Source organism: Choristoneura fumiferana, chromosome 7, assembly GCF_025370935.1.
Source record: "Choristoneura fumiferana chromosome 7, NRCan_CFum_1, whole genome shotgun sequence".
NCBI lineage: Eukaryota > Metazoa > Arthropoda > Insecta > Lepidoptera > Tortricidae > Choristoneura > Choristoneura fumiferana.
The window spans coordinates 12937462-12963978 of NC_133478.1; the positions used below are offsets into that span (position 1 = coordinate 12937462).

The 26517-nt window shown below is 36.0% G+C and overlaps 1 protein-coding gene across 3 annotated transcripts in view; it reads left to right on the forward strand.

The window, feature by feature from the left end:
• The window catches only part of moody (G-protein coupled receptor moody), a 56940-nt gene that overhangs the window by 19321 nt on the left and 11102 nt on the right, over positions 1-26517 (forward strand). For 2 of the 3 annotated variants that reach the window (XM_074090217.1, XM_074090218.1), the window contains exons 1-2: positions 5953-6022; positions 22875-22953. In XM_074090217.1, coding sequence (XP_073946318.1) covers positions 5998-6022; positions 22875-22953 — 104 coding nt within the window. In that variant the 5' untranslated portion in view covers positions 5953-5997. Of the gene's footprint in view, positions 1-5952; positions 6023-22874; positions 22954-26517 lie in introns of those variants that run through there. The other variant, XM_074090216.1, reaches the window with a different exon arrangement.

Here is a 26517-nt window from a genome sequence, read left to right on the forward strand (position 1 = left end):
CATTTGTTAAAATTAGTTTGAATATATTTGGGGTTTCCATGGAGTTAACGATTTAATATAATAATTTTAACAAATAAGTTTAAACATGCCCTTGTCCAGAGCATTGAGTTGGAAACACTAATTTCGTATCAAGATTTAAAACCTTGTATTTGTTTTGTTTTAGTGTAAGTTTGTGGAAACCTAGGTACTTAAAACTCACACCCCGAGAATAATCTCAGAAAAAATTACTACCATCATAACCTTAAGGCAACTTCTATCATGATATCGTCTATAGGTATAGATTCTGCCGACGCACTTTGGCCCTCTTGATTTTATGGATGCCCATTAACGTCGATCTGTTTTCTATTATTATTTTCTCTTTTACGTCTTTTACCAAACATGAATTTATTAGTGAATTGGAAAAAAATATTCTTTACTGGAGCACTTTGCTACGATAGCATTCTGATTGAAGTGATGCTTAAAATGATATCTCTTTTATTTCATGTTGCTTTATACTTAAGTATTAGTACAAGTACGTGAATCAATATAGATATTACATTTCCTTTCATCGATTACAGTCGTCAGTTATAAATAATACCTTAAAAAAGTGGTTTTGTTAAAATATTTTTTCATTTTTTAATATAAGCTTTTTTTTGCCGACTGTACTTGCATTTTCATAATACATTTCCGTACCAAATTTCAAGTCGACGCCATTTACCGTTGAGGAGTTACAATACAATACAATAACTCTTTATTGCACACGAACACAGTAAGCAGTAAGTACAGAAAACACATTAGATATACACACAAACACATAGACATTTTCTAAGGTAAGCAATAGGCGGCCTTATCGCTTCCGAGCGATCTCTTCCAGGCAACCTTTACAATGGACAGAAGTAAGGAATAAATTTTAGCAGGTGGTGCAATTTGTATCAAGAATACATAAAACTAACACATACTATTGTAACACACATACACAACAAATCTAAACAAATAGATAAGGTAGATAAATACCATAACAACATATAAATAAGCTAACTCTAACATTCACACACACACACACAAACATCACGCCTGTATTCCCAAATGGGGTAGGCAGAGCACACGAAACGTTACCGCTTCGGAGCCACTTTTAGCAATTTTAGGTTTAAAGTTTGACAAAAACGGTACAATAGTGACAGGTTGCTAGCCTGTCGCCTACGGTATACCTTAACCTTATATCCTTTGTCGCCTCTTACGACATCCACGGAAGAGATGGAGAAGTGTAATTCTAACCCACACCACACGGGTTACTCTACTCTAACAACTCTAACATTCATACGCAAGAATTACGGAGTTACATCTTGCGGGGACGATCCTGGCCGGACCACCAGAATGTCACAGCCTGATTACTGTATTATCACCATATTTACATAAGTATGTCAAATTTCAAGTCAATTCGACCACTGGAAGTGGGTCAAATTCAACATGCAAGATTTGACCCGTACATACATACATTGCAAGATAAATAAAAGCTTGTAAAAATCGTGAAACTTATAAATTGGTATGAAAATATTCAGTTTACACAATATGCAAGTTCAAACTAAATTTTCTGGGACTCGCAATAACTTTAACAAAATTGTATCTAAACTTTTCTTCTACCACCACCACTCCGTCACCACTTTTCTTTTAAACTCCATTATGTTGTCCATATTGTGTAACTCGAGAACGCTCGTTATCACATTCACATTCTATTTCTACAATAACAATTTTTATTTCTACGGTAACAATTCAATTTTGTCCGCGTTGTCCAAATTTTTTACGTGATGTCAATAAGTATTATGGTTAAGTAAATTATTATTATTATTATTATTATATTTAGCCTATAATTGTGTCCCACTGCTGGGCAAAGGCCTCTCCTCTTGACTTCCACATCTCCCTAAGTAAATAAGTTAGTAAATATTGTGGGACAATTGACATCAATTGACCTAGTCCTAAAGTAAGCAAAGTTTGTACTATGGGTAGGTAGGCAACGGATAATCATATTTGCTTATATAGATAAATACATATTAACCCGTCGAACGCCCTGCGCCCCACAGTGGCGTGTATCTAAGTACTCATGATTAGTCAATTTTTGATACTAGTTTCGATCACCCTTTAGCATAGGGTACTAGTCCAAAATTACCCAAACAAGTCATCGGTCGCACCACGGGTTAAAGGTCCAAGACTCGAAATCAACATTCGCATTATTCATAATACACACATTGTATAATAATAAGTTCCTATAGCAAAACGCACCTTGCAGTTAGTGTACACCTAACTAACTGCAAGGTATTTTTTCTAAAGACATAATTAACTTACACCTCTCATTCTCTAGATAGCCATTGTTATCCATTTGAAGCAAAGAAATGGTGAATAATATTGTAATTCCTAATGCATTTGCTAGGCTATATTATTGTCTCGTTCACTCATTACATAAACTAATTAAACGTTAACGTTAACTCGGCTCACTCAATCGAAACGGCGCGTGTCTATAGTTTACATTTTTTCCACATTACTGTAAGCATTTACATACCTAATTATTATACGGAAACGTAGATAATGTAATCGTCCAAGTTTAAAATAATAGTGTTTTGAAATAATATTATGATTTACTTTTCTTAAAGAAGAATGTACAGTCAAGGGCATAAATATCTATACAGCCATAGCGTCAAATATTATGTATAGGTACATCGATCTTATGTTTAGTGGCATAAAGGTGTATAGATATTTTTGACGTCTTGGTAACGTATAATAATATTTATGCCCTTGACTGTACTCGCAATGTTCACGAGTCAGACAGTCAAATAGTCAAGTCTAATGCAAGCTAATAGCATCTAATAGTCTAAATACGGAAGTTTTTATTCCGATATTCCCGCGGTGTCAGGATATAATTACGAAATTTCAACTTAAGTGTAACTTAATCCTTAAATTGACAAAATTGATTGATTGTTCATGATTCGAACCTCGTCGTTACTTTATAGTCCAAATAATTCTACATTAAAAAAAATACAAAAGATAATCTTGAATCATGTTAACTGTGGCGAACACTATCAATTTAAGGGTATTTATAAAATCGACGACTTCATTTTTGACAATTCCCACAAACTAGATTTGCGCGTACGGGTAAATCCAGTATTTTACAGTTTAACTATGTCCGATGGTCTGTCTCTCTGCGACTTTAAAATAAATCGCGGTAAGTAGTAGCAAATACAAATTAACAAGTTAAAAATAATGCCTCAGCTATGAAGGTTCTGAAAGACGAACGGATTGCTGCCACCACTGTTGCTTGCACTGTCGTGTTTCGGCGTGGAGAGTAAAACAGCCGGTGAAATTACTGGCTTTTGAGGTATCCCATCTTAGGCCTCTAGGTTGGCAACGCATCTGCAATACCCCTGGTGTTGCAGATGTTTATGGGCGGTGGTAATCTCTTACCATCAGGAGACATCACTTGCTCGTTTGCCATCCAGTCGAATAAAAATTTTTTTTAATAGTTAACTACAATACCTAATTGTTAATATTCCAATACTTACGATCCAAGTCCTCTCATTCTGATCATGATGACACGCTTTGGCCGTTTTTTTTTCTTCATAACAATGTTTATCATACTCGTATTATAAATTTGCCCAAAGAGTTATGGCTAGTCAATTTCCTAGCCGGGCTTCTGAAAGGCGCGCGCGCGTGAATAATCGAGCCCCTAGGGTACAATAAAGCTACCTTTACCAAAATAACACAACTTGCCTACGAAACTTGATGTAATTTACTAACCTTTATGCTAAATTAGATAAAACTAACAGTAAGTATACTGTGACTTGATTTTTGAACTCACGTCACTGCAAAGTGAAGACAGCTTTTTCTTTGTTATTAAGTGCTGTCTCCTCTTCTGGGGGTGTAAAGATCGGTATAACAACATTCGATATAATTTCAAAGGATAGGAGCTTCACAGAGCTTTTTTATAAAATAAACCTAACCTAACCCAAAGTACATCAAATCGAATTAATAACTGTCAATAGAAATAAGTTTGGTTTTAAAGATAAATTGCATTATTATACCATTTTGACGACCAGATGGCCTAGTGGTTAGAGAACCTGACGACGTCGGGCAGATATTTGTATGAAAAATACGAATGTTTGTTCTCGGGTCTTGGGTGTTTAATATGTATTTAAGTATGTTTCTATAATCATAATCATAATCATAATCATAATATATTTATTGTGTTTTAATGAAATTATATCTAAGTATATAATTATATTTATCAGTTGCTAAGTACCCATAACACAAGCTTTGCTAAGCTTACTTTGGGACTAGGTCAATTGGTGTGAATTATCCCGTGATATTTATTTATTTATATATCTAAGGAAATTTATTTCAATTGTTGTTACCTTTATATTTCGTTACGCACCTTTCTCTTTGTCAGCAGGTAGGTACCTGAATTTACTCTGAGGCAACTCTGCGCTATTCTTAGGTAGCTTATTAAATATTCGTATTGCCATTAGAAAGCACTTTCTGCGATATAAGTGCGTTTTAGTTTTAGGGTAGATTCATTTTTTGAGTACCGATCTGGTAATTAAGCTTTCATACCAGGGCCCAATTGCATAACAAATTAGAAGCAAAGCTGAATGGAGACAATTTCGGCTTCACAACATTATTTGTTTGTTCTTGTATTCTTTATTATTTTGTAAATGTGTTTTTTCTTTTTTTGTCATGATGATGTTGGCTGAATAAACGTATTTCTATTCTATTATATTCAAATATTATTAGTGAATTTCAAAACAAAATCGCTAATACTATTAGCTTGTAATTTGTTATACAATTGCGCCCTGATCTTTTGAAGTAGTTTGAATGTGAATTGACAAAGTTACATACACATGCAATTGGCTTGGCAACGCATCTGCAATCCCCCTGGTGTTGCCGGTGTCTATGGGCGGTGGTGATCTCTTATCATCAGGAGACCCACTTGCTCGTTTGCCATCCAGTTGAATAAAAAAAAAACATATTACAAAAATATATAATCATGGGACTGATAACCGTATCAAAAGTGACATCTTGATATCGACATATGACATCGAAATAGTTAATTAAGGTTACTTAAATAAATAATTCTTAAATAAATTAATATCATTGGACCCTTGACACCAATTGATCTAGTCCCAAACTAAGCAAAGCTACTTATATAGATAAACATACTTAAATACACGCCAGTCTCTGTGTTATTCTTGAATTTAGTTAAAACTCTACCTACTGTCTCGGTCTCTTTGATAATGTGTAAAACAGCTCTGCGCCTCCGACCATAAATATAAAAAAATACCTATCTATCAACTAAAAGCTTTATACTTTTTCCAGAATAAGCCCAAAACACGACATGATCTCCGGGATTATTCACACACATTGATAATGATTCCGTAACAATGAAAGTACTTAACTTAATTGACTCTGATAGCGACTTACGATATGCGCGTCTCTTTCTTTCTAAGATAGCGTACTATATTACTCTAGAAAAATAGGCAAACCAAAGTACTTAATTACCTTAATGACGTAATTTAGCGAATTTTAATGATTAGTTAATAGCTCATAAAGATTTATTAATTAAATAATAGCAATAACATAATCATATACAAAAATAAAACATTAATCATAATTATAATATAAAAAAAAAACAGTTACTATAAAAAAAATGACAAAAATCACAAAAAAAAGAGAATAAATTATATAATAAAGTAAAACTGTTAATAGCTTAGTTTTAGTCTGAAATCCTGGCACGAACCCGTTTTCTCACGTTTTAGAGTGCATATCTGTTATATTAGTTCAGTCAGCAGGTAATGCCGGGTTTACACGAGTTTAGTGATTGTCACGTATACCTCATTATGTACAAATTAACGAAGTAAATTAGACAAGCAATTTACTAATAGGAACTAAGCTCTAACACGGTTTACACGTTTACCCGGTGTTGTGTAAGTGACAAGTGTTAAGTCTTAAGATCGTGTAAACCCGTAATAAAGGATGCAGAACAACAAGCAAGAACCCAGTGCGTATTCTCCCTACATACATTAACTTTAACTTATGATTAAGATACCGTCACTATTGATCTAATCAATAACGCCACACTCACAGTTAAGTAGATTTTGAGCTCTACACTCGATAGATAAGTGGTATCAGAATAATCAGCTATTGTCCATACAGATTTTATCTATATTTTGATTAGTTACTTACTACACTCGTATCTACATACAACCTGTTACAACAGTCGTGCTAATATATTATATACTGTATGCTCGACCAATAATTTCTCCAAAAAAGTTTTAAGTTACTTACAAAGTTTTAAGCTATATTTCTGTGCAATATAGCGTCTATTCCGTTATTAAAAAGTAAACTTAAAGTAAGGGTTTTAGCTATTTAATTAAAAATAAATATTTTAGTCATGATCTATTCGAGTGTTAAGGACTCTTTGGCCATCCCTGTATGGGTAAGTATTTTTATATTTCCCAAAATGTCGCTCACAATCCACACAATCATGATAATATGAATATAACTTTCCATTAAATCAATTTTTGATTATTTTAGGGCTCCGGAAAATATTTAGCTTTCGAAAAGAGCCGCTTTATTTACACTTTTCTTATTAATATTAGTATGACACAATACACCTTATCAATTCAATGACTTTTTATCGAACACCATATGAGTCGCTTAATTTCAAACTCAGATAAATCCACTCTATTCCATTTGAGAGATTATTGAAAAAAAGTAATAATAACGTTAATTCGGTGATTTGAAAGGAAAATATAATGGCTAAAGCATTGAAGAAAGCGAACCTGTTCGGCAAAATCAGCATTAAAACCGTTCATTCTTTACAAAAAATAAAATGTTGATTGGATTTACCTTCATTTGATACAATCGATTGCAATTTATCTATCTTTGAAAAAACTTAGTGTGGATTTGTATAATTTTGATTTGACAGTCCTGGATTCTGGATTTGGAAAAAAACTGTCATATGGATAAAATATTATGACTTTAACTGTATTTTTCTCCAAAACCACACGGAATTATACTTAACCGATAAAATTGTAACAAAACTAGTTTTTTACTCTTTTATTTAACACAAAAATCTTTAAAAAATCAGAATTGTATTTACCCGAGTTTGAAATTAAGCGACTCATATTATAGTAAGTAATACAGAAAACAGGCACATAGAGAAAATACAACGTACCTAAGCACTATTTGCTTATCGCTTCAAAGCCATCTCTGATTAGAAATGCATTTGTTTTCAATTTAATCACACATGTCTGTCGATTATCTAATAATGTTATCATCCAAATGCTTGTTTCTTCTTAGCTGCCGCTGACTCAGACAAATTCTCTCACAGGTTATGTTCATCCAATGACTCACATAGTTGCGTTTTGTAAATACTCTCGTATTCGTTAAACAAAGAGTTGACGGCAAACAGGTATTTTGCACCTTTTGCTTTGGCACGAACGCTGACATTTGCAAGTCAGCGCCCTGTCGCTTGAGACAGTAATGCTATTTATTATTTATAAAGTATTGGATCATTATTGACTAGGAAAACAATAAATTGTGATGACATGTACACGAGTCGTTTTATGATAGGTAACTGAGAAGATTCTACAAGTATTTATTGTATGGTTCAATTATGCAACAGCAATAAGTATTCTAACTATTATCGTGTCTCGTGTTGATTTCCTTTCCCTCACTCTGAGACGGGCCTGTGCCTTGTGGTGGGTCGTATAAGGCCAAAATGATAATAAAAGCACATCGTAATATGTCGTACATTCGAAACAATACTGAATCACATACCAGGATGAAACCTTTAAATTACTAGTATCATGTCGACATCCCATACTTTCGTCAAAGAAATCATAGTGAAAGTGATCATTAAAGGGTTCCACCCTGATACATGAATCAGTTTATTCAACTGTACCTGTATTTAATGTTTCTTCTTGTTCATTATTTAATTTTGCATCATACGTATACGTATGAAGTAATCAAGTTTCATCAGTAGCAATCACCACCTCTGAATCATACTGGCCTCCTTTCTTCTGGTGAAAGTGATTAAAGTTTGTAGAGTGCTTACGTTTCCACACTGACTACGAGTACAATAGGTACAGTCCGTTTCCTAACTTGAACATCCACTTTTTCATACTTGTTGCATAGAAAAGTGAATACTTAACTTATGTTTGGGCATTGACTGTACCATCGGGCTATAATTGTTAGACTTGAATGGAACTTCGTCATAACAAGATAATCTTTTAATGCAACACGTTCCTAATCCCACTTAAACTGCCATTTCTAAAACTCGCATCTCCTGCAGAAGTTCAAACACGTATAATTACCTGACTTCTAATAACTTAATACCTTAATGTCATACGAGTTACTTAGTAAGTTTTAAGTCGTTTCGTATATTAAACTTTTAAGTTTATCTTAATCTGCAAACGTACCTAAGTTAAGATGGCTACAATAATCACTTCAATTGCAGTGCTGAGCCGAAGTTAGTCATAAGAACTAAGTAATTATAAATAAATAATTTGAATATATGAAGAATATATAAAAGATATATGATATTTCTCGAGTTTTGCATTTAATTTTACAATCCTCAACGCCTGCATGTCTAGCACCCTCTGTTATGAGGCTATATAGGTCAAACCTTGGTTACCATGACTTTTTAGGTACCTACTCTATTTAGATAAGTTTATATAGGTCCTCTATAATCTATAAGTTAAAAAAAAAGTAAATATCTCAACATTTGCTACTAAGTTCTTGCATTTTTATTTTTTTTATTTTCTATCAGTTATCATGCGTTTTAAATCAGAACTTTGTTGGTCTGTTTTTACGTATAACTGCAGTAAAGAGTATACAAAACACATTAAAGAACATATTAAAAGTATACATTGCAATACGTCGCAATAAATCTTAAGTTACCGGCAAATTTTTATACTATGCGACACCGTAAGTGATTACTAAACGAAGCGACACCGACGTTTTCTAAATCGTGACTCAGCCGTGTGGTTTTTTTCTTCTTACAAAAACACTGCCTTTCAAATTTTTGCCGTGATTCATCAAGGCTTCGGATTTGTCATTGTCACCCTTCTAGGTCTTACACATAAGTAAGTTCATTTCAATTGTAGGTACTTAACATTATTTAAACATTTCCTAAAAATTAAAGCAGCTTAAACAACAAGTTTTTTAGGATAACTTTAATTTTGGTTAGGTTTTAAAGGAAAGCGCTTTCATTGAGACGAAGAAGACAGAAGATGATTAGAATCGACAATTGAATTAGACAAATTTTATAAAGAATAATTAAAATAATATATTTATCAATACCTACACGTGCGAATATTCTGCGTTTGATATTTGCGCGAAAAAAAATTGTAAATACCTACTTGAAAAAATATAAAAACTGGCGCAAAACGTTATTTCGCTTTTTCGTAGTTTCCGGTAGAGATGTTACGAAGTGAACAAAATTTCCAAAGTATTAAAAGTTAGTTTGTTAACAACGAATCACGGCGGGCCACCCGCGGGCACAATATGAAACTCTAGCTGTTTCATTGAATACAAATCAACACGTGCACTACTGATATTGTTAGGTTACGCAAACAAATATCGTGGGAAATCAAAATAAAATTCGCATTAAGCAAAAAGAAAATCAATAATTTTAATGATCATGGAACCCATGATGCCATAGCTAAAGGACTAATTGAGTCTAAGACTCTACTGTACCTACATAATTATCATTTTATACGCACATGTTCAACTGGCCAATAATCATCCAAAGCAAAGTCGTCATCCTTACTGTGAAAAATAATACGGAAGACGAAGCGTTGGCAGGCCTCCCACCAGGTGGACTGACGACATCGTGAGAGTTGCGAAACCGGAGGAGTGGCATGTTTTCGTTCATTGTGGCGTTCTAAGGGGGAGGCCTTTGTTCAGCAGTGGACGTCTTCGGGCTGATGATGGTAATGATGATGACTGTAAAAATACTCCAAACTCCAAACAATGAATAATGCAAGGTCTAACCTTGATCAAAGTTTGTAAAGACAAAAGTGTTTTAGAACTCATCTGTTGTTAAGAAAGGATGACAAAGTATTGTAATATTTTATGGGTTATTTACTACCAAAGCCTGAGATTGCAGGTTTATTATCCGAACATCTAACGATGCCGTATAATCGTGATGGTCGTTAAATCTTATTGAAAATCTGTCTACGACACGCCTCTGTGTAATCAACACCGGCCTACTTAGAGGATCATCCTGTTATTGTAGCCCGCTTCGGTATTTACCCCATCATTATAAAGGGTGCTATTCAATTAATGTATGATTCTAAAGGATCCTATCCCTAATAAGCTAGCTTATTGAAAAAATGTAGTTTTGTAGGGTGAATGAAGCGCCAGGAAGACAGTTCAGAAAGTTTATTCAGGAAAACTTACAAAACAGGTTTAGGGCTTACTTTTACTTAAATAACCTAGCTAAAGTATAGGCATACAACTGTGAGTTTATGGAATGGACAGCAGAGGCCGTCTCACCCCGTACCCACTTGTTGGTTTTACTTGAGGATAGCAGAGGCCGTCTCTCAAGCTAGACCACTAGCTGAATGATGCACTCTCGTCCGCGCAGCGCCTTTTATTAGTTCCGAATGCAGCCTTCGTAGGCGCTCGGGTGTATCGGGCCGCCGAGCGAGATAGGTTACTGTGCGAGCGGGAAAGTATTCGAGCCCGCGCGCATGTTGTACAGATGTCTTAGTTTATGGTTCTACATTCTCCCCCTCTGGTACTCGTTGACGTCCCGTAAGAGTACCAGTACCAGGAACTGGAACGAGTTGCTGTTTCTTCGGCCGTCCCCGTCGTCTAATAGGTAGGACAGGCTCTGGATTCTTATCATCTCGTTTTGTAAATCGAGTTATAGCAGATGTGTGATATTTTCCAATGGGTTTCTTAGGTTCGTTTACATTAGCAATTTCGTAGATTGAACTTCCCATTTTATTTATGATTACGTATGGATCATCTTCACGGGGTGCGAGTTTAGCAGAGAATCCACTTTCCGTCACTGTGTAATTGCGTTCAGCTGGTGTAAGTAGCCTACTAGCATATTCAATAGGATGTTCTTTCTCTCCCTCCCCCTGCACTAAAGCTGCTCCAATGGCGTAACTGCTGGCATCCGTTTTGTTTGTTGTCGAATGAAAGGGAAATCGACTTAATAGCTCTTCAAACTGTTCAGGAGTATATTGAATCGCCATCTGATGTGTTTCTTCTTGGCTATCTTCTTGCTTAAGTTCTTTTGATTTACGTCTAGTCATTTACGTTATTTACGTTGGGCGCCAGATTGTAGGGTGGCGTCTAGTAATTTACGTTATTTACGTTGGGCGCCAGATTGTAGGGTGAATGAAGCGCCAGGAAGACAGTTCAGAAAGTTTATTCAGGAAAACTTACAAAACAGGTTTAGGGCTTACTTTTACTTAAATAACCTAGCTAAAGTATAGGCATACAACTGTGAGTTTATGGAATGGACAGCAGAGGCCGTCTCACCCCGTACCCACTTGTTGGTTTTACTTGAGGATAGCAGAGGCCGTCTCTCAAGCTAGACCACTAGCTGAATGATGCACTCTCGTCCGCGCAGCGCCTTTTATTAGTTCCGAATGCAGCCTTCGTAGGCGCTCGGGTGTATCGGGCCGCCGAGCGAGATAGGTTACTGTGCGAGCGGGAAAGTATTCGAGCCCGCGCGCATGTTGTACAGATGTCTTAGTTTATGGTTCTACAGTTTCACTTTAAATAAAGAATTAGAGCATTTAGAGCACATTTACTGAAAAGATGAACTTTTTGGTATATTTTAAACCCAGGACCAAGCAGAAATATTCCTTACATAATATTATTTTTATGATGAGAGATTATTTGTTTGCGCACAAAGCGAAGTATCCCATTTTTCTCTACAACAATCTAGCCATTTAAATGCGGTTATTAGTAAAAGGTACTTGTTCATCATCATCATGTCAGCCGAAAGACGTCCACTGCTGGACATAGGCGTCCCCAAGGCTCTCTACTCAGACCGGTCTTGTGCTTTCCGCATCCAACGCGATCCCGCGATCTTAACCAGGTCGTCCCTCCATCTTGTTGGAGGGCTACCGACAGCTCCTCTGCCGGTCCGCAGACGCCATTCGAGAACCTTCTGACTCCATCAGCCATCAGTCCTGCGAGCAAAAGGCACTTAAATAGGTTAAAGGTACTTAAATAGGTGTTACTATTGAACGTACCTAGCGCTGGCCATCAGTACCATCTATGGGCTGTCGTATTTTTGTTGAACAGCCCTGCCACTGTCTCCTATGAGGTTTTCCCGGAGCTTTGTCATGTTTTTGAGAATTCGCTTAATAAACTTATTTACAGTATATTTTCGTAGTTTCCTGACCTTCTAATAGTTACTTTATAAGAGCAATGCTGCAGTGACATTTTTCTAACTGACCCGAAACTTTTTGTACCCGATTTACGGCATTGTTAGGTCCTCTTTTTAAACCGTATATTGGTTTTTTTTTAATTGACCCCGTGAGCTTTGATTTTGAGTATTTTTTTTCTTTTGCTTGTTGTTAAATTTGCTCTGTATTTATTATTTATTAGCTTAGTATAATCTATACAATTTTCGATTAGAGTGAACATTGGATTTGAATTTCTTTAGCATAAAACGTGTCCTGCCGTCGTATTATGCTTCAGAGCCGCGTGAATGGCTCGAGCAAGATATGCGTAGTGTCTGCTTCCTTTGACATTAAGCGTATTTGCGTGATTGCTCTTTCGTTAATAAAAGGAAAGAGACGTGCAAATTTTTATTGTTGAGGCGTTATATTGAAAATAAACCAAATTAACGTAAGGACGTGCATATTTTTCAATAATTCACCTTAATATAAAGCCTAGTTTAGACATGTAACGAAATTTATGCAAGTTAGATTACATTGCGAGGCTGTAAAGTGTACGAGGTTGGGTGGTCTAGTCAGTCAAGTGCCGCAATGTGATATTTTGCACGATTTTTCTTGCAGGTCTGAACTGGGATTAAAAGTCGCGTTAACTCTATTACTTCAACAGATGAGATTACTAAATAATTTAACATTAAACAATTAACCTCTTGACGTGATCATAGACACCATACGAGTGATTGTATAATGGTTTACTTATATTCTTTCGCCTGGATTTCAAAATCAGCAGGTCAACAGGACCATATCGGACCCGCAGCAAAGCAAAACTTTTAAAGTAACTACAACCTTAAATGAATGATTCATTCATTCTATTGAATGCGACTCTTGTGAACAAAACGAAAGTTATCGTGGTTCAAATACAATTTCATTAACGCAAACTCAGCCTTCTCCTGTAGCAAAGTTGTGATCATTTTACTACCTGTCATTTAAATGGATTCCGAAGTAAATTTACCCATTATAATGTAAATAGGATTATGAAGTCCTAATTAAAGGGATTTAAAATTTATGAGATGTATAAAATTATGTTGACGAACTTCGGAATTATACCTACCATTAGCCATTTGCTATCTTAATTTCAATTTCAATCTGTAGTTAATTGAGTTACCTATTTTATTACTACGTCAAGCTCCGAACTTTTTTATTTTAGTACATAATCACAAATTTAATGCAATCATTGATTGCTTTTTAATGAAAAAAACGCCAAAGCAACTCTCGCGTTGTCTCAGAAAATCTCCACATTATTTATGGTCTATTAAAGGTTTATAGAAATAGATAATACAGAACGAGACATCGACGAAATCTCCTTTAAATCTAGCTACATTTTTTTACCAACTTTAAGAGTCAAGTACCTACTTACCTACATTATTTTCAAAGATCGGTCATCTTCGTTACCCTTAAAAATACATGCGCACACGTAACTTAGATTAAAGTTTTACTACTTATAGTTATTTCACTGTGTTTCACTATAGGTATTTGTATCAAAATAAGCATATAAAATTATTAAATAATAATTATTTGACGTGCTTAATACAATTCTCGTAAAAAAATGTATTACATGATTGTTATATTAAATCAAATTAAACCTAATTTAAACCAATTCATAGTTTCACCGAAAACTATATGGAATGACATGTATTTTCATTAAAATTGCATGTATTTTGCCACGTTTCCATATAGCTCCATCATAATTTGATATATTACTGGATCAAATCTAATTTAGAATACCACGAGACAGTTAGATTTAATACACCACGTGGGCGCTTCCTCCATTAGAGACAATGGACTTTATTTAACATTTGTGCTGTTAAATTGGTTAATTGTCGTACATCGCACTCGGTATATTACCGTCCGTCTGTCCGTTGGGAACCATTGTCTTGAAACTCGGGAATTTATTGGCTGGATATGTCTAATATTGGCATCGAAATGGCGGAAGCAGATGGGAACCCGTGTAAAGTACCCAGACGCTTTTAGACAGTTTTGTCGCTTTCGATCCATATGTTACAAATATGTCATATACATACATGTGAAAGTTTTGATTAGGTACACTGCATCGCGTATTTTCTTCAACTTCATCTACTACTGGAGTGCCGCTTAAATTTTAAAATCTTTCGTCCTTTCGTGTATTCTTACAATAGGTAAGTACCTAAGCTACTGTAACATTTGTAATGAAGTCTTTGTTTATATTTGCTGTTTATTGTAAAGGATGTTTTGTGAGTATAAAAAACCGGGCAAGTGAGAGGTAGACTCGCGCACCGTGGGTTCCGTACACATTTATAGTCTTGAAGATATTTCTCGCTTTTTCCCAGTGATTTCATACATCCAGTGTATGCAGAGCCCTAGTCTTAAGCAAAATGTACGCAGTGTGGGGTTAGATTATATTGGTCATTGATATTTTACAGTCAGACATAAAAAATCAAAATTTTCAGACCTTTCTAGTTGGTTGTGTTATAATAGCTACCTTCATACCAAATTTCAAGATTCTGAGTTCACGGGAAGTACCCTATAGGTTTTGATTCCCTTGCGAGTTTCGGAAATTTGCCGAAATTTGTAGCATAAACGGCTGCATCTTTTGATTTCGTTGGCTTAGAAGTTTGATTTTTCCACAGCTCTAAGGAACAGTGGACCTGAGTTTTTGATATAAATTTCAGCTTGATACCTCCAAGCGTTCCCAAGAAAAAGGGTCTTGACAAACAGATAGACAGACGGACAAAAAGTGATCCTATAAGGGTTCCGTTTTTTCCTTTTGAGGGACGGAACCCTAAAAAGCTTCCGGATGGATCAGTTGAACTGTCGACAACTGAACTTACTTCTGATTCAGACAATTGCCACTGCCTACGCTCATTAAAGGATCCTTTCACCTCGAATGCCAACCAGTGTCTTGTTTCAAACTTTCTTCCCGTATGACATTTTAATAAGTAATAATATCCTTTAGACTTGTGTTATTTATGTATTGTATGTAAATGTGTGTATTTATACGTTTTATATTATATTTAGTTATAGATTTATTAATGTTTTATATGTTTTATATATTTATTGTATATAGTTAGGTATTTGAGGTTAACATTGCATTTATATTTATTCAAATGTTTTGCTCTATTTGTCGATCCTTGTTTTTTGATTGTTCCTCTACCACTCAAAGGTTGACTGGCAGAGATCCCTGCAGGGATAAGTTCGTCTTTGTACTTAACAATACTTTTTTTATGTAACCTTTTTGTTTTCTTTTTTGTACAATAAAGAGTATAAACAAACAAACATTTTATTTATTCTAGAGAAAAACTAACGTTACTGGTTACTTTACTATTTTTTCCTTACTTCTCAATTGGCCTCTTCATCTTCCTTACGCTTCTTAGTAGCAGAGAAGAAGGGTAAACATTTCGTAGGTAGTTCATTAATTAATATTATTTTTTGTCAATTCAGACGAGACGAGAATTATTTCGCTTTTACAGTTTTAGCCTGATTCTCTTTAAAACAAAATGGAAGAATCTAGCTTACATTTAAAATCATAAACTACATTTGAAGTATGTTCTTCGTACCTGTTATAGGTACAACCATGACATGACACACGACGTTCTAAGAAAAACACCAAACGAGGAATTAGTATAATTGGTTAATTGACAACAGTTATTACTCACCAACTAGTCTATGTTTTACGATGAAAGACACCATAACATAACCTCAAGAGATACGAGTAGGTACAGAATACAATGGATTAGTATAACCGGATAAGTCATAAATTCGGGTAGATTTTCGTTAATGCTTGAGCTATTATTTTTTTCAAGTATTTAAAATGAAATCCAAGCCTCATTTTATAAAAATGGCAGGCGATAAGTAATTACGACAATTGAAATACATTCCTGACTCAAGGAGTTTATGAGTCACGTTTATGAAATAGGAACCTGACTATATTTGTTTAGGTATGCTTATAAGTTATAACCCACAGCCTGTAAGCCCTAGAAAGCTGAAGCTTTCCATATACTATCCTATCATGGTGGGTATGCAAGGTAAATTGTCACTGCTTAAAATCAAACTTTAATTTCTATAACATTTAAATAATCACGTCAGATACTTATAGCTGGATAGTTCTGGCTAGTGACGGACCTTGTTCTTCTTTCAATGATGCAATGATGTGATGGTGAAATTACTGGCACTTGAGGTATCCCATCTTAGGCCTCTAGGTTGGCAACGCATCTGCAATACCCCTGGTGTTGCAGATGTTTATGGGCGGTGGTGATCGCTTACCATCAGGAAACTCACTTGCTCGTATGCCATCCAGTCGAATAAAAAAAAATTTATTTCAATTTTAGGTTACTTAAGAGACCTCGTGCTAAAAATAACTTAATCCATTAGGGTAGCAATTTTGCCGAATTTGTCTACGCCGCTGATAGTCTCGAGGGTTTTCGGTCGGTAAGTGGCAAATTGCTCTTAACGTACTAAATTTAGTTTACAGGTTTGTTTTTGCTCTTAATCCCCGAGACAGTAGATCTAGGTAAACTTAGTTCAGTCGCTAGGTATGTAATTACTGTAGAACAAAGACACTCCTGAAGAATCGATCAAATTAATCTTTACGTCTCTTGAGTCAGCGTCTTCTAAGATTTTATTGGTTCCATTAACTCGAGGTTTTGACTTCTAATACAAGATTTAAATGCTTGACTTAAAAGTCATAGTCATAACTAAACTGAGAACTACATTAGCTATGCTGTCTGTCTTTTATGGTAATATATCTCGTTTATTCTGACTGATTGGTGTCTAACTATGACTGAGATGATTGCATTTTCAGTGAGCATCTTGTGATATTATTATCGGGCTATGTCATTTGTGTAGGTATAGTAGCAACCCTAGAGCCACCAAGTCATCAAATAAATGAATGACTTGCGCTGGTTACGACATGCTATCTTACTTACGTACTTCCTGAATTGGATGCATTAATACAACTTGCAAATCTTAACATCGACCCGTAGGTCTTTCTATTACGATTTGAGGTACGATAAAGTGTCTACTCTACATAATGGTGTTTTTAAATTGATTTGAAATATTTCAGTTGGCGGCCGAATACTAGTAAATAATAGCCCTATTACCTAATCAAAATACCACCAACGGGACTTATCACGCTAACACACACAAGTAATATTTACCTCGACGTTTCGGCAACACTGCAGTGGCCACTGCAATGTTGTGAAAATCACGAAAGTTTAAAACGTTATAGCCCTTTTAATGTTTGAAGTTCTTTTTAATTTTTTAATGTTGACTTTTAAAAGTTTACTTTGATCGATATTCAAAGTGTCTCACGTTAAAAGATCAAAGTAATAGTACAAGGGTGTTTATTTATATTGTAGACAAACTAACCAAACAATCTGTTGAAATATCTTGCATTCTTATAAAAACACTAGCTGTTCTTCGAAAATGCAGCCTACAGAAATATATCGGGGTTTCAAAACATCTGCGAACTGCAAACCAAAGCAATGCGAAACCATCCAAACTAGAAACGTGAACCAATCCGCACATTAGTATGAAATTGGATACAATTACTGGTGTAATGTGGACGTCCGTGGGCACAGGATTTGAACGTGGTAAAACGACCGCCAGCGCGCGCGCAGCTAAGTGATCTAAATTGGAGTTTTAAACAATTGCGACGCAAGTGGCGGGCCAGCGTTAATTAGAGCGCTTAGCCTCTTTCTTGGAGTCAGTGGAAGCTAAAATAAAAGAAACATTGTTACTTCCTCTTTTTTGGGCGGAAACACTACTCTATTAAATACCTACTATAAGTAAATACATCAGGGATAAAAGCTGCTATTACTGCACCTGTATATTTAAGTTCTTTCAAAGGTAACAATCAAACGTAAACCTCTCATGTCTTTTAAAATTGTATGTATGAATATCTCTTTAAAATAAGTACCTACTCCAGATCGTGATTGAAGATTGCAATTTTTTTACTTAGAAAGGTACCTACTACCATTTAAAGTGGGTAAGCAACTAAGCATTTCGGCCCAATAATCCCTCCGAGCGTACCAAGCGTCTGAGCTACCTTAATCATTAAAATCTTTACGACACCGATATGTGCTGGCAATAATCGGGGCCCTGATTATGTTTACTGAGCCGCAACGGGGTTTATGTATTTTTGTGTCCGCTCACATGTGACTTGTTTTGTTTGTCACAATATCGCACGCTTCGTTGTATGTAGATGATTGAGTAAATGATTGTCATTTTGAGCGCGGGGAGGATGAAAAATGTATTGATGGGATGAGCTTCTGTTAATTTGTGTATGGAGTCATTGAAAGACACTAGAAATGTATACAATGCATGCGTGGTTGCTCTAAGCAATACTAAGCCTTTTGGCATAAATTATTCATTAAAATATATATTTTGGTTTGCTTTTCAAATGGATGGTAGGTACTTTTGTTTGGTTGTCACTTCATGTTTGAGTTTTTGTTTATAATTGTCAGAAGTCACATTGACTAAAATGTACCTACCTGTCTATAGACCTTTGACCACAACTGCACTGTTAACAAAAATATCGTACGCTTGGTCATTTAATTGTACAGAGCTCTCTACCACAACCATGACTTTACAGTGACCGTACCTACTCGACAGCGACGGCGTAAATTATTTGTATGGAGAATTGTACAGCGCCTCTACAAATAATTTACGCCGTCGCTATCGAGTACGGTCACTGTAAACTCATGGTAGTGGTACTCATGACAAATTTAATGTAATGTCGATCAGACTACTGAAGTGGTAAAATTCAAATACGCTTCGCTTTTGACATTAATATACAATTTAATTTCTTTGTACCAGAACATTGTAGCATAGGTACGATCTGTAAAAATTTGTTGACTTACTCCACGGTACTCTACAGTAAAATTATTATTGTACCTACAGATTTTCAATGGTAACCTGGTGTCTATTTAAGTAGGTATGTATGTAATGGCATCCATTGAAAGCAGTGTCAAACACGGCTGTATCAGACAATACAAACGACCCTCCCCCTCATATAATTTGTGGGTATTTGGATCAATACGTAGCTTCAATTAGTTTCAATCCATTGTGAAGTTGGCTCCAAACAATTGGGCTACAAAAAACGATAAACCGACTCTTCTCAAGTATTTGATTTAACATTAATTACATTTATACGAAGCCGTGGTGGCCTAGTGGTTTGACCTATCGCCTCTCAAGCAGAGGGTCGTGGGTTCGAACCCCGGCTCGCATTCAATGGTGCGTGCGAAGTTCCCAATCCGCACTGGGCCCGCGTGGGAACTATGGCCCAAGCCCTCTTGTTCTGAGAGGAGGCCTGTGCCCAGAAGTGGGACGTATATAGGCTGGGATGAGGATGATGATGACATTTATACGCATTTATATGTAGTCATTTTCAGCAAGTGGCCGCCTACAAAAACTAATGGTCATGTTACCAAGGAATAATAAAGGCTTGGGGATCGATTCCCATTGAACTGTGATAGTACATTTTTCATCGAAGACATGGTTAATGAACAACCGCGTATTAGTCGACCCGGAATGTATGTACCTACGGCAATAATACCCACTTATTTTATCATAATATCAGCTCTTACATTCAGGGTCGCAATACAGGTCGTACATTAATGGCAATTTCATCGTAACATAAAACGCCAAGGAAAAAAAGTAAAAAACAATCGGTCAAAATGGCGCATCTGGTTTGCGGATTCACTGTCAAACTCATACGTTAAGTGGCTAAAGTAACCGAAGATAATGCAGCTGTACGTATCAGGAGGGAACCGGGGACGTTAGAGTAATGATGACTGGAACAGGGCTTAATTGCCAGGTCGCGGTCGGCCGAATTGTCCCGCTGACCTCCTGACTTCATGCATCATGCATTTAAAACTATATGGGCTGTTAAAATGTGGTACGATCAAATCAACTTGCCGGATTAACAATAAATACAATTTCAATCGTAGATTCTAGAGCCAGTTCCAATCAGCGTTTGTTTCTTTACTGGGCTAACAAAAAAATTCACATACAGAAGATATTTCTTGCAAGACAGATCAGCTCGACTTGTCGGTGACTTGAGTTCCGATCGTTTGGATTCCCTATCTATGTGAAGGGACGTAGGTTCTCTTTGTGTATTTTATAGGCTTTACCACGGTGAGTGCTCCGAAGAATTATTTGACCTGCTACCTTCTGCAAAATTCCACCATCGCACCTCCCGCCGAAAGTCTAAATTTCATCGACATCATCTTGATGTGGCAATCCACCAATGTGCGTTTTCGTCAGCACTTCCTGCCACGTACAGTGAAATTATGGAATCAACTTCCGTCTGCAGTGTTTCCTGACAACTATGACAGCGGGGCTTTCAAGAAAAGGGCTTATACTTTCTTAAAAGGCCGGCAACGCACCAATGACTGACTCATGGGCAGTGGTGATCATTTCACATCAGATGACCCCCTTGCTCATTTGCCTCTCTCTCTCTTAATAAAAAAAACATTTTTTGGTCGCTTACTATGTCTGGTGTACAATAAAGAGTCTTTGTATTGTATTGTATTGTAACTTGTGCTTGTGCCTTTGCTCCCATTATGGAACTCATTATCTCGCGGAAATTTGACAAAATACGTCCTTTTCCTCGTCTGCGTGATAAAGTACAGTCACCAGCACCAATATCTGACTCAACAAAGCATGCAAAAATATCGGATACGTCTCTTTCTAGTTTCTAGGGCCGGTGGGACATGTCGGATATTTTTGCACGCTCCGCTGTGGCAGATATTAATGCAGGAGACTGTACCTTTACAGTCAGAGAACAGTAGCGTAGCGTAGTTGGGGCAGGGGGCGGTCTGCCCCGGGCGCCACATTTAGGGGCGGCAAAATACCATAAAAGTTTAATGGTATATGTGAAGTTCCCAATCCGCACTGGGCCCACGTGGGAACTACAGCCCAAGTGTTCTCATTCTGAGAGGAGGACTGTGCCCAGCAGTGGGACATGTAAAGACTGGGATGATGATGATAATTCCATAACAAAAAAATGTTGCACCTACGATTCGGACCGATTAGAATCAGTATAGAAGTACCCTAAATAAGATGGCGGCAAAATTTTCTTTCGCCCCGGGCGGCTGATCCCCACGCTACGCCACTAAGTCAGAACTATTCTGGTTATTTTATATTGTACAATACTCTGTGTCTACGGCTAAAACATGATACAACAAGTTTTATTGTCTTGAGTGAACCACTTACAGCCCATACTTTGAAAGTTTGTACATACTAAGAGCAAAAGGATAAAAAAGTTCATCGGACAAAATATAATACTTTTTTTTCATTTTTCGCCACCGTAAACAGCAAAACAGAGGTAGGTAAGCGTTGCCAACGTGTGTTCAAGTGCCAGTAATTTCTGACTCTCCACTAAACACAACAGTGCAGTTGCTTCACGGCAATTAATGGTGGTAGCAATATTGCATTAACAAAAATACTTTTTCAACGTTTTTTTTTACGTAAATAGTTTAGTTTCCCTCATTGTTCTGAGTTTAATTAACTTCTAAGTTTTAACAATAATTTGAAGTCATATATTATTTTCTGAATGACCATAAGTTTTCCTCAATTCGCGTTGACCAAATTTATTTCCCATTTATTGCTGTAAATATACCTACATATAGTAATGCTTACTAATTAGTAATTACACCTAAGGCGACATGTACAAAGTGCATTGATTAAATAAATAAATAATTTACAATACTTGATGGTTTACTGTCCCATTCAATAATAGTTACATGTCAAAGTACACTAAGGGGAAAAAGATTTACAAATTCCTGAATGGTGCCATGGAGATCTCGTGTACCTAATTATAAATAGTGACACGCGTTTGGTTTTACCTTAATAATTATAATAAGACAAATTGTAGCTATAAATTAAATTCATACAACGCATGTGGCTATTTACCTAATGCCAAACTATACAATATGATAACACTTATACAATACTAAATTGAATTAAGATATTTTGACTGGCTGTCTTTTTTTGGGGTTGGGGGATTAACTAAACTGACTTTATCGAAAATACAAACTGAGACATGGATGCACAGAAAAACCAGAAAAAGAGACCAGCGCTGGGAATCGAACCCAGGTCCTCAGCAATCCGTGCTGCGTGCTATAACCCCTACACCACCGCTGGACAGGAATCTAGACACGAATTTTTCCTATGCATACATATCTCAGGTTGCTTATTTCTACTACGCTACTTATGCAGCAGCACTAGCGACATCTATGCTCCGCTCTCATCGAGAGACGTCACAATCTTTCGGAACCAACCGCTCACCCAGACAAGAGATGTCGCTACTAAGCAATCAAATTATGATTAGATTATTTCACGGGATACCCGTAAAAGTAACAAATTTGGAGTTGAAATAAAAAATACAAAAAGACTTCAAAAAACCAATCATAAACTGACTTTGTTTTATTTTCGTTTCAGATATCAAAATGACGGATATTTTGAATATCTCGGAGGTGGTGAACAGAACGGCTTTACATGACCAAAGTGAACTCTCGAAGTAAGTACTTAATTTCCATGTTTCTAACTCCCTTCCTATATTTGAATAACTTCATTTATACTTGACCAAAGTATTATAATTGTTTAAAACAAATGAAAATAATAGTGTCTCTTTCCCCCTTAACTAAAGCTGCAAACCAAATATTATAATAAAATATAACCTAACCAACAAAAAGTTGTAAAACCCCCGACTTTGTCACTTCAAAGTTCAATATCTCAAAAACGGCTGAACCGATTGTGATAAAACATGTCTAAGAACATTTTCTAGAAAACCTGCTTTCAATTATACTTTTAATTACCTCTCAAAAACCGGGCAATCAGTGTATTTTTCCAGCTTTAGGCTGCGTTTCAACCAGAGATGTGCTTGTAGTAGAAGATCCGAACTTGAAAAGATTTGCACCGGTCTGATAATAAATAAATAAATATCACGGGAAAACTCACACCAATTGACCTAGTCCCACCTAGTCCCAGAAGTAATTTATAAAGCTAGATACATACTCTATTGTTGATAGATACATACTTAAATACATATTAAACACCCAAGACCCGAGAACAAACATTTGTATTTTTCATACAAATATCTGCCCCGACACGGGAATCGAACCCGGGACCTCAGGTTCTCTAACTACTAGGCCATCTGGTCGTCAAATAATGGTAGAATTAAATGTACCTATTTCATAATTAATTTAGTATGTTATTATATTTCTATAAATGGTTTTGCTAAAAAATCCTGGACAGGCAATTTTTTCAAATGACTTTTAAATAAATGCAGACATCCCTATATCAACGTATTTGCAATAAAACAGCGCTTACATGGATATACAATTTGTTCTATTAACTGTTTAAATGTATACCTGGCAAACCTAGTTCGTCTAGATACACAATAGTAAACCTAACATCTACATATTCTATAGGTTTTATATTTCAAGTCTTTATAAAAAAAAGTATTATCTGGATGATGCAACAAAAAATTATTAAATATCATTTAAAAAAGAATTAAAAATAGCCTGTCCAGGATTTTTTTAAGAAATCCATTTCTTATATATTTTCTAATGTACTAAATTAAATTTATTATAAAATAGGCTTCATTCTGTTATCAGACTGGTGCAGATCTTTTCAAGTTCGGATCTTAGACCATAGGATGTGTTGTGATTGCGAGGAATGTGTTTTTGATGAAACAAAATGGGAACGCTTCAATTAAGGTGATTTTCCACCGGAGACGAGACGAGAATTGAAATTTGTATGGCGGCGCCCGCGGCGGGCGCGCGAGAATGCATACAAATTTCAATTCTCGTCTCGCCTCGTCTCGTCTCGCCTCGCCGGTGGAAAATCACCATTACTCGTACTTCGCTCAGCTGTTTCCACTACAGATGTGCTGTGCAAAGATAGGTAAATGAAGCAGTCATGTAAAACATATTCCTCGCACTTCTGTACCACTACCATAAGTTTACAGTGACCGTACTCGATAGCGACAGCGTAAATTATTTGTAGAAGCGCTGTACAATTCTCCATACAAATGATTTACGCCGTCGCTATCGAGTACCGTCACTGTAAACTCATGGCAGTGGTACTGGTGGAAAGGCAGCCTTAGCAAATCAAATTATTCCGTATCACAATATATCTTTGCAAACTGACAAGCAGTATCTAGTAAACATGAATATATATTACTTGTAAAACTATGTTAATAATGGAAACACGTAAATACAAATACATTCTTATCTAGGCGTATCCTTAAGATGAATAGTCTAAGGCATGAAAGGCTTTCGCGTTATTTGATGGAAATATAGCTTTATCCGTCTAAATTACATAAACAACGATTTATTTGATTCTGTCCTTATTTCCTTACACATGTGCGAGATATATCACGCACATTGGTGTGGTTGATCGATCACTTCATGATTCCAGAGCCCTGCAGTCCGCTATGTACTCGTTATAAAATTCGAACAATATACTCGTATTATTATCTCGCATCGTGTAGATAAATAAGGCGTTCTAGCCTTATTTTTGTCGTGTTATATTCGCTAGACAAAGATACAAGATCATGGCGTGTAATTTCCCGCCTTAGTATTCACAACGATTTGCCAATTTCCTTCATGTTTGTACTTACTGGTTTACTCATACTTACTCATAGGCTATTATTTTGACACCACATACCTACTATTATTGTCATACATTTTAAAAGCTGTCAAAAAGCGGTTATTTTTTTGTAAATGGCATCTAAAATAAGAACCGTTTTTTGACAAAAAAAAGCGGTTTCTTCTTCTTCTTCAGCACATAGCCACCCAATGCTGGGTGTAGGCATCCTACATTGCTTTCCACTCATCTCGCTACAGTGCTCTCCTCATCCAGCACCTTATCGCCACTTGGACCAGAGGCCGTATTGCCTAATGTTTCTGACGCTCGCGATCGCAATCAAATGACAGATTTCTCATACAAAAACTGCCATTTGATTGCGATCACGAGCGTCAGAAACATTACGCAATACGGCCTCTGGTCGTCGGTCCACCTCATCTCATGTCTACCAACGTTTCTCCGGTTTACCTACTTAAAAATTTCACAAATGTCAAAGTTGACAATACTAGCACCAAGTGTGCAGAGCAGATACCCTCATTTAAATAGCAAAGGCACTGTACGGTCATGGTCAGAGATAAATGTTTACATTTTACTACCTTGTCACTGTCACTTCGTCTATGAATAGGTACTAAAGTGTACAGATATCTTTGACCTTGAATGTACCAAATTAAGTAAGTGACACATCCCTTCCCTGCATGGCTGCACGTAGCATGCTGCAAATACTACCTCTTGTAAATTCAAAGTTATTAAACATTTCTTAATGAATAAAAAGGTTTGCGTTCTTTTTTAATCGAGGCGCTGCGGACGAAAGAGTTGTATGAAAGGACTAACAGGAAACGTTATCAAAGGATTTCCGCACCATTGTTTTAGACGAGTTGTTTTTGGGGTTCTGTATTTATTGTCTTTAGATGCTTGCTTGATTTTTCTTTTTTAAATGAGGAATGCTAGAGTCAGATTACGTCTATAAACACTTTATATCTGACTTATAAAAATGTAGAGGTCTTCTATTAGGTAACTCAAAAATCCCTTAAGTATGAGCCGATTTTGATTTATTTTTATTAAATTGTTCATTGCTTTGGTTCTTAATACGTACACGCACTCGAAACGAAAACTAAATACTTACACGTTATTTAGATTTATCGCTACATAAAAAAAATATAATATTAAGAATGGCACTTTATTCAACACCACATGCTAAACAATAGAGAGAAAGGCACAATTAACATCTCAGATAATATATATAAGTTACATTAAACAATAGCTATTGAAGTAATTAAATCACATCATAGTCTGTCAATCCACTATTATTTCACTCGGTGTTTTTGAAAATAAATTGCTAAATAATATGTAAAAAAAGTTGTAATTTCTAAGTTACGTTCTACTAAATGCACTCTTTCCTTCATTTTACTAGAATTAGTATTTGTAAATTCAGTTGATGATGATGATGACGATTATTATTCCTGTTATCCCTTATTTATTAGGGACATAAAGG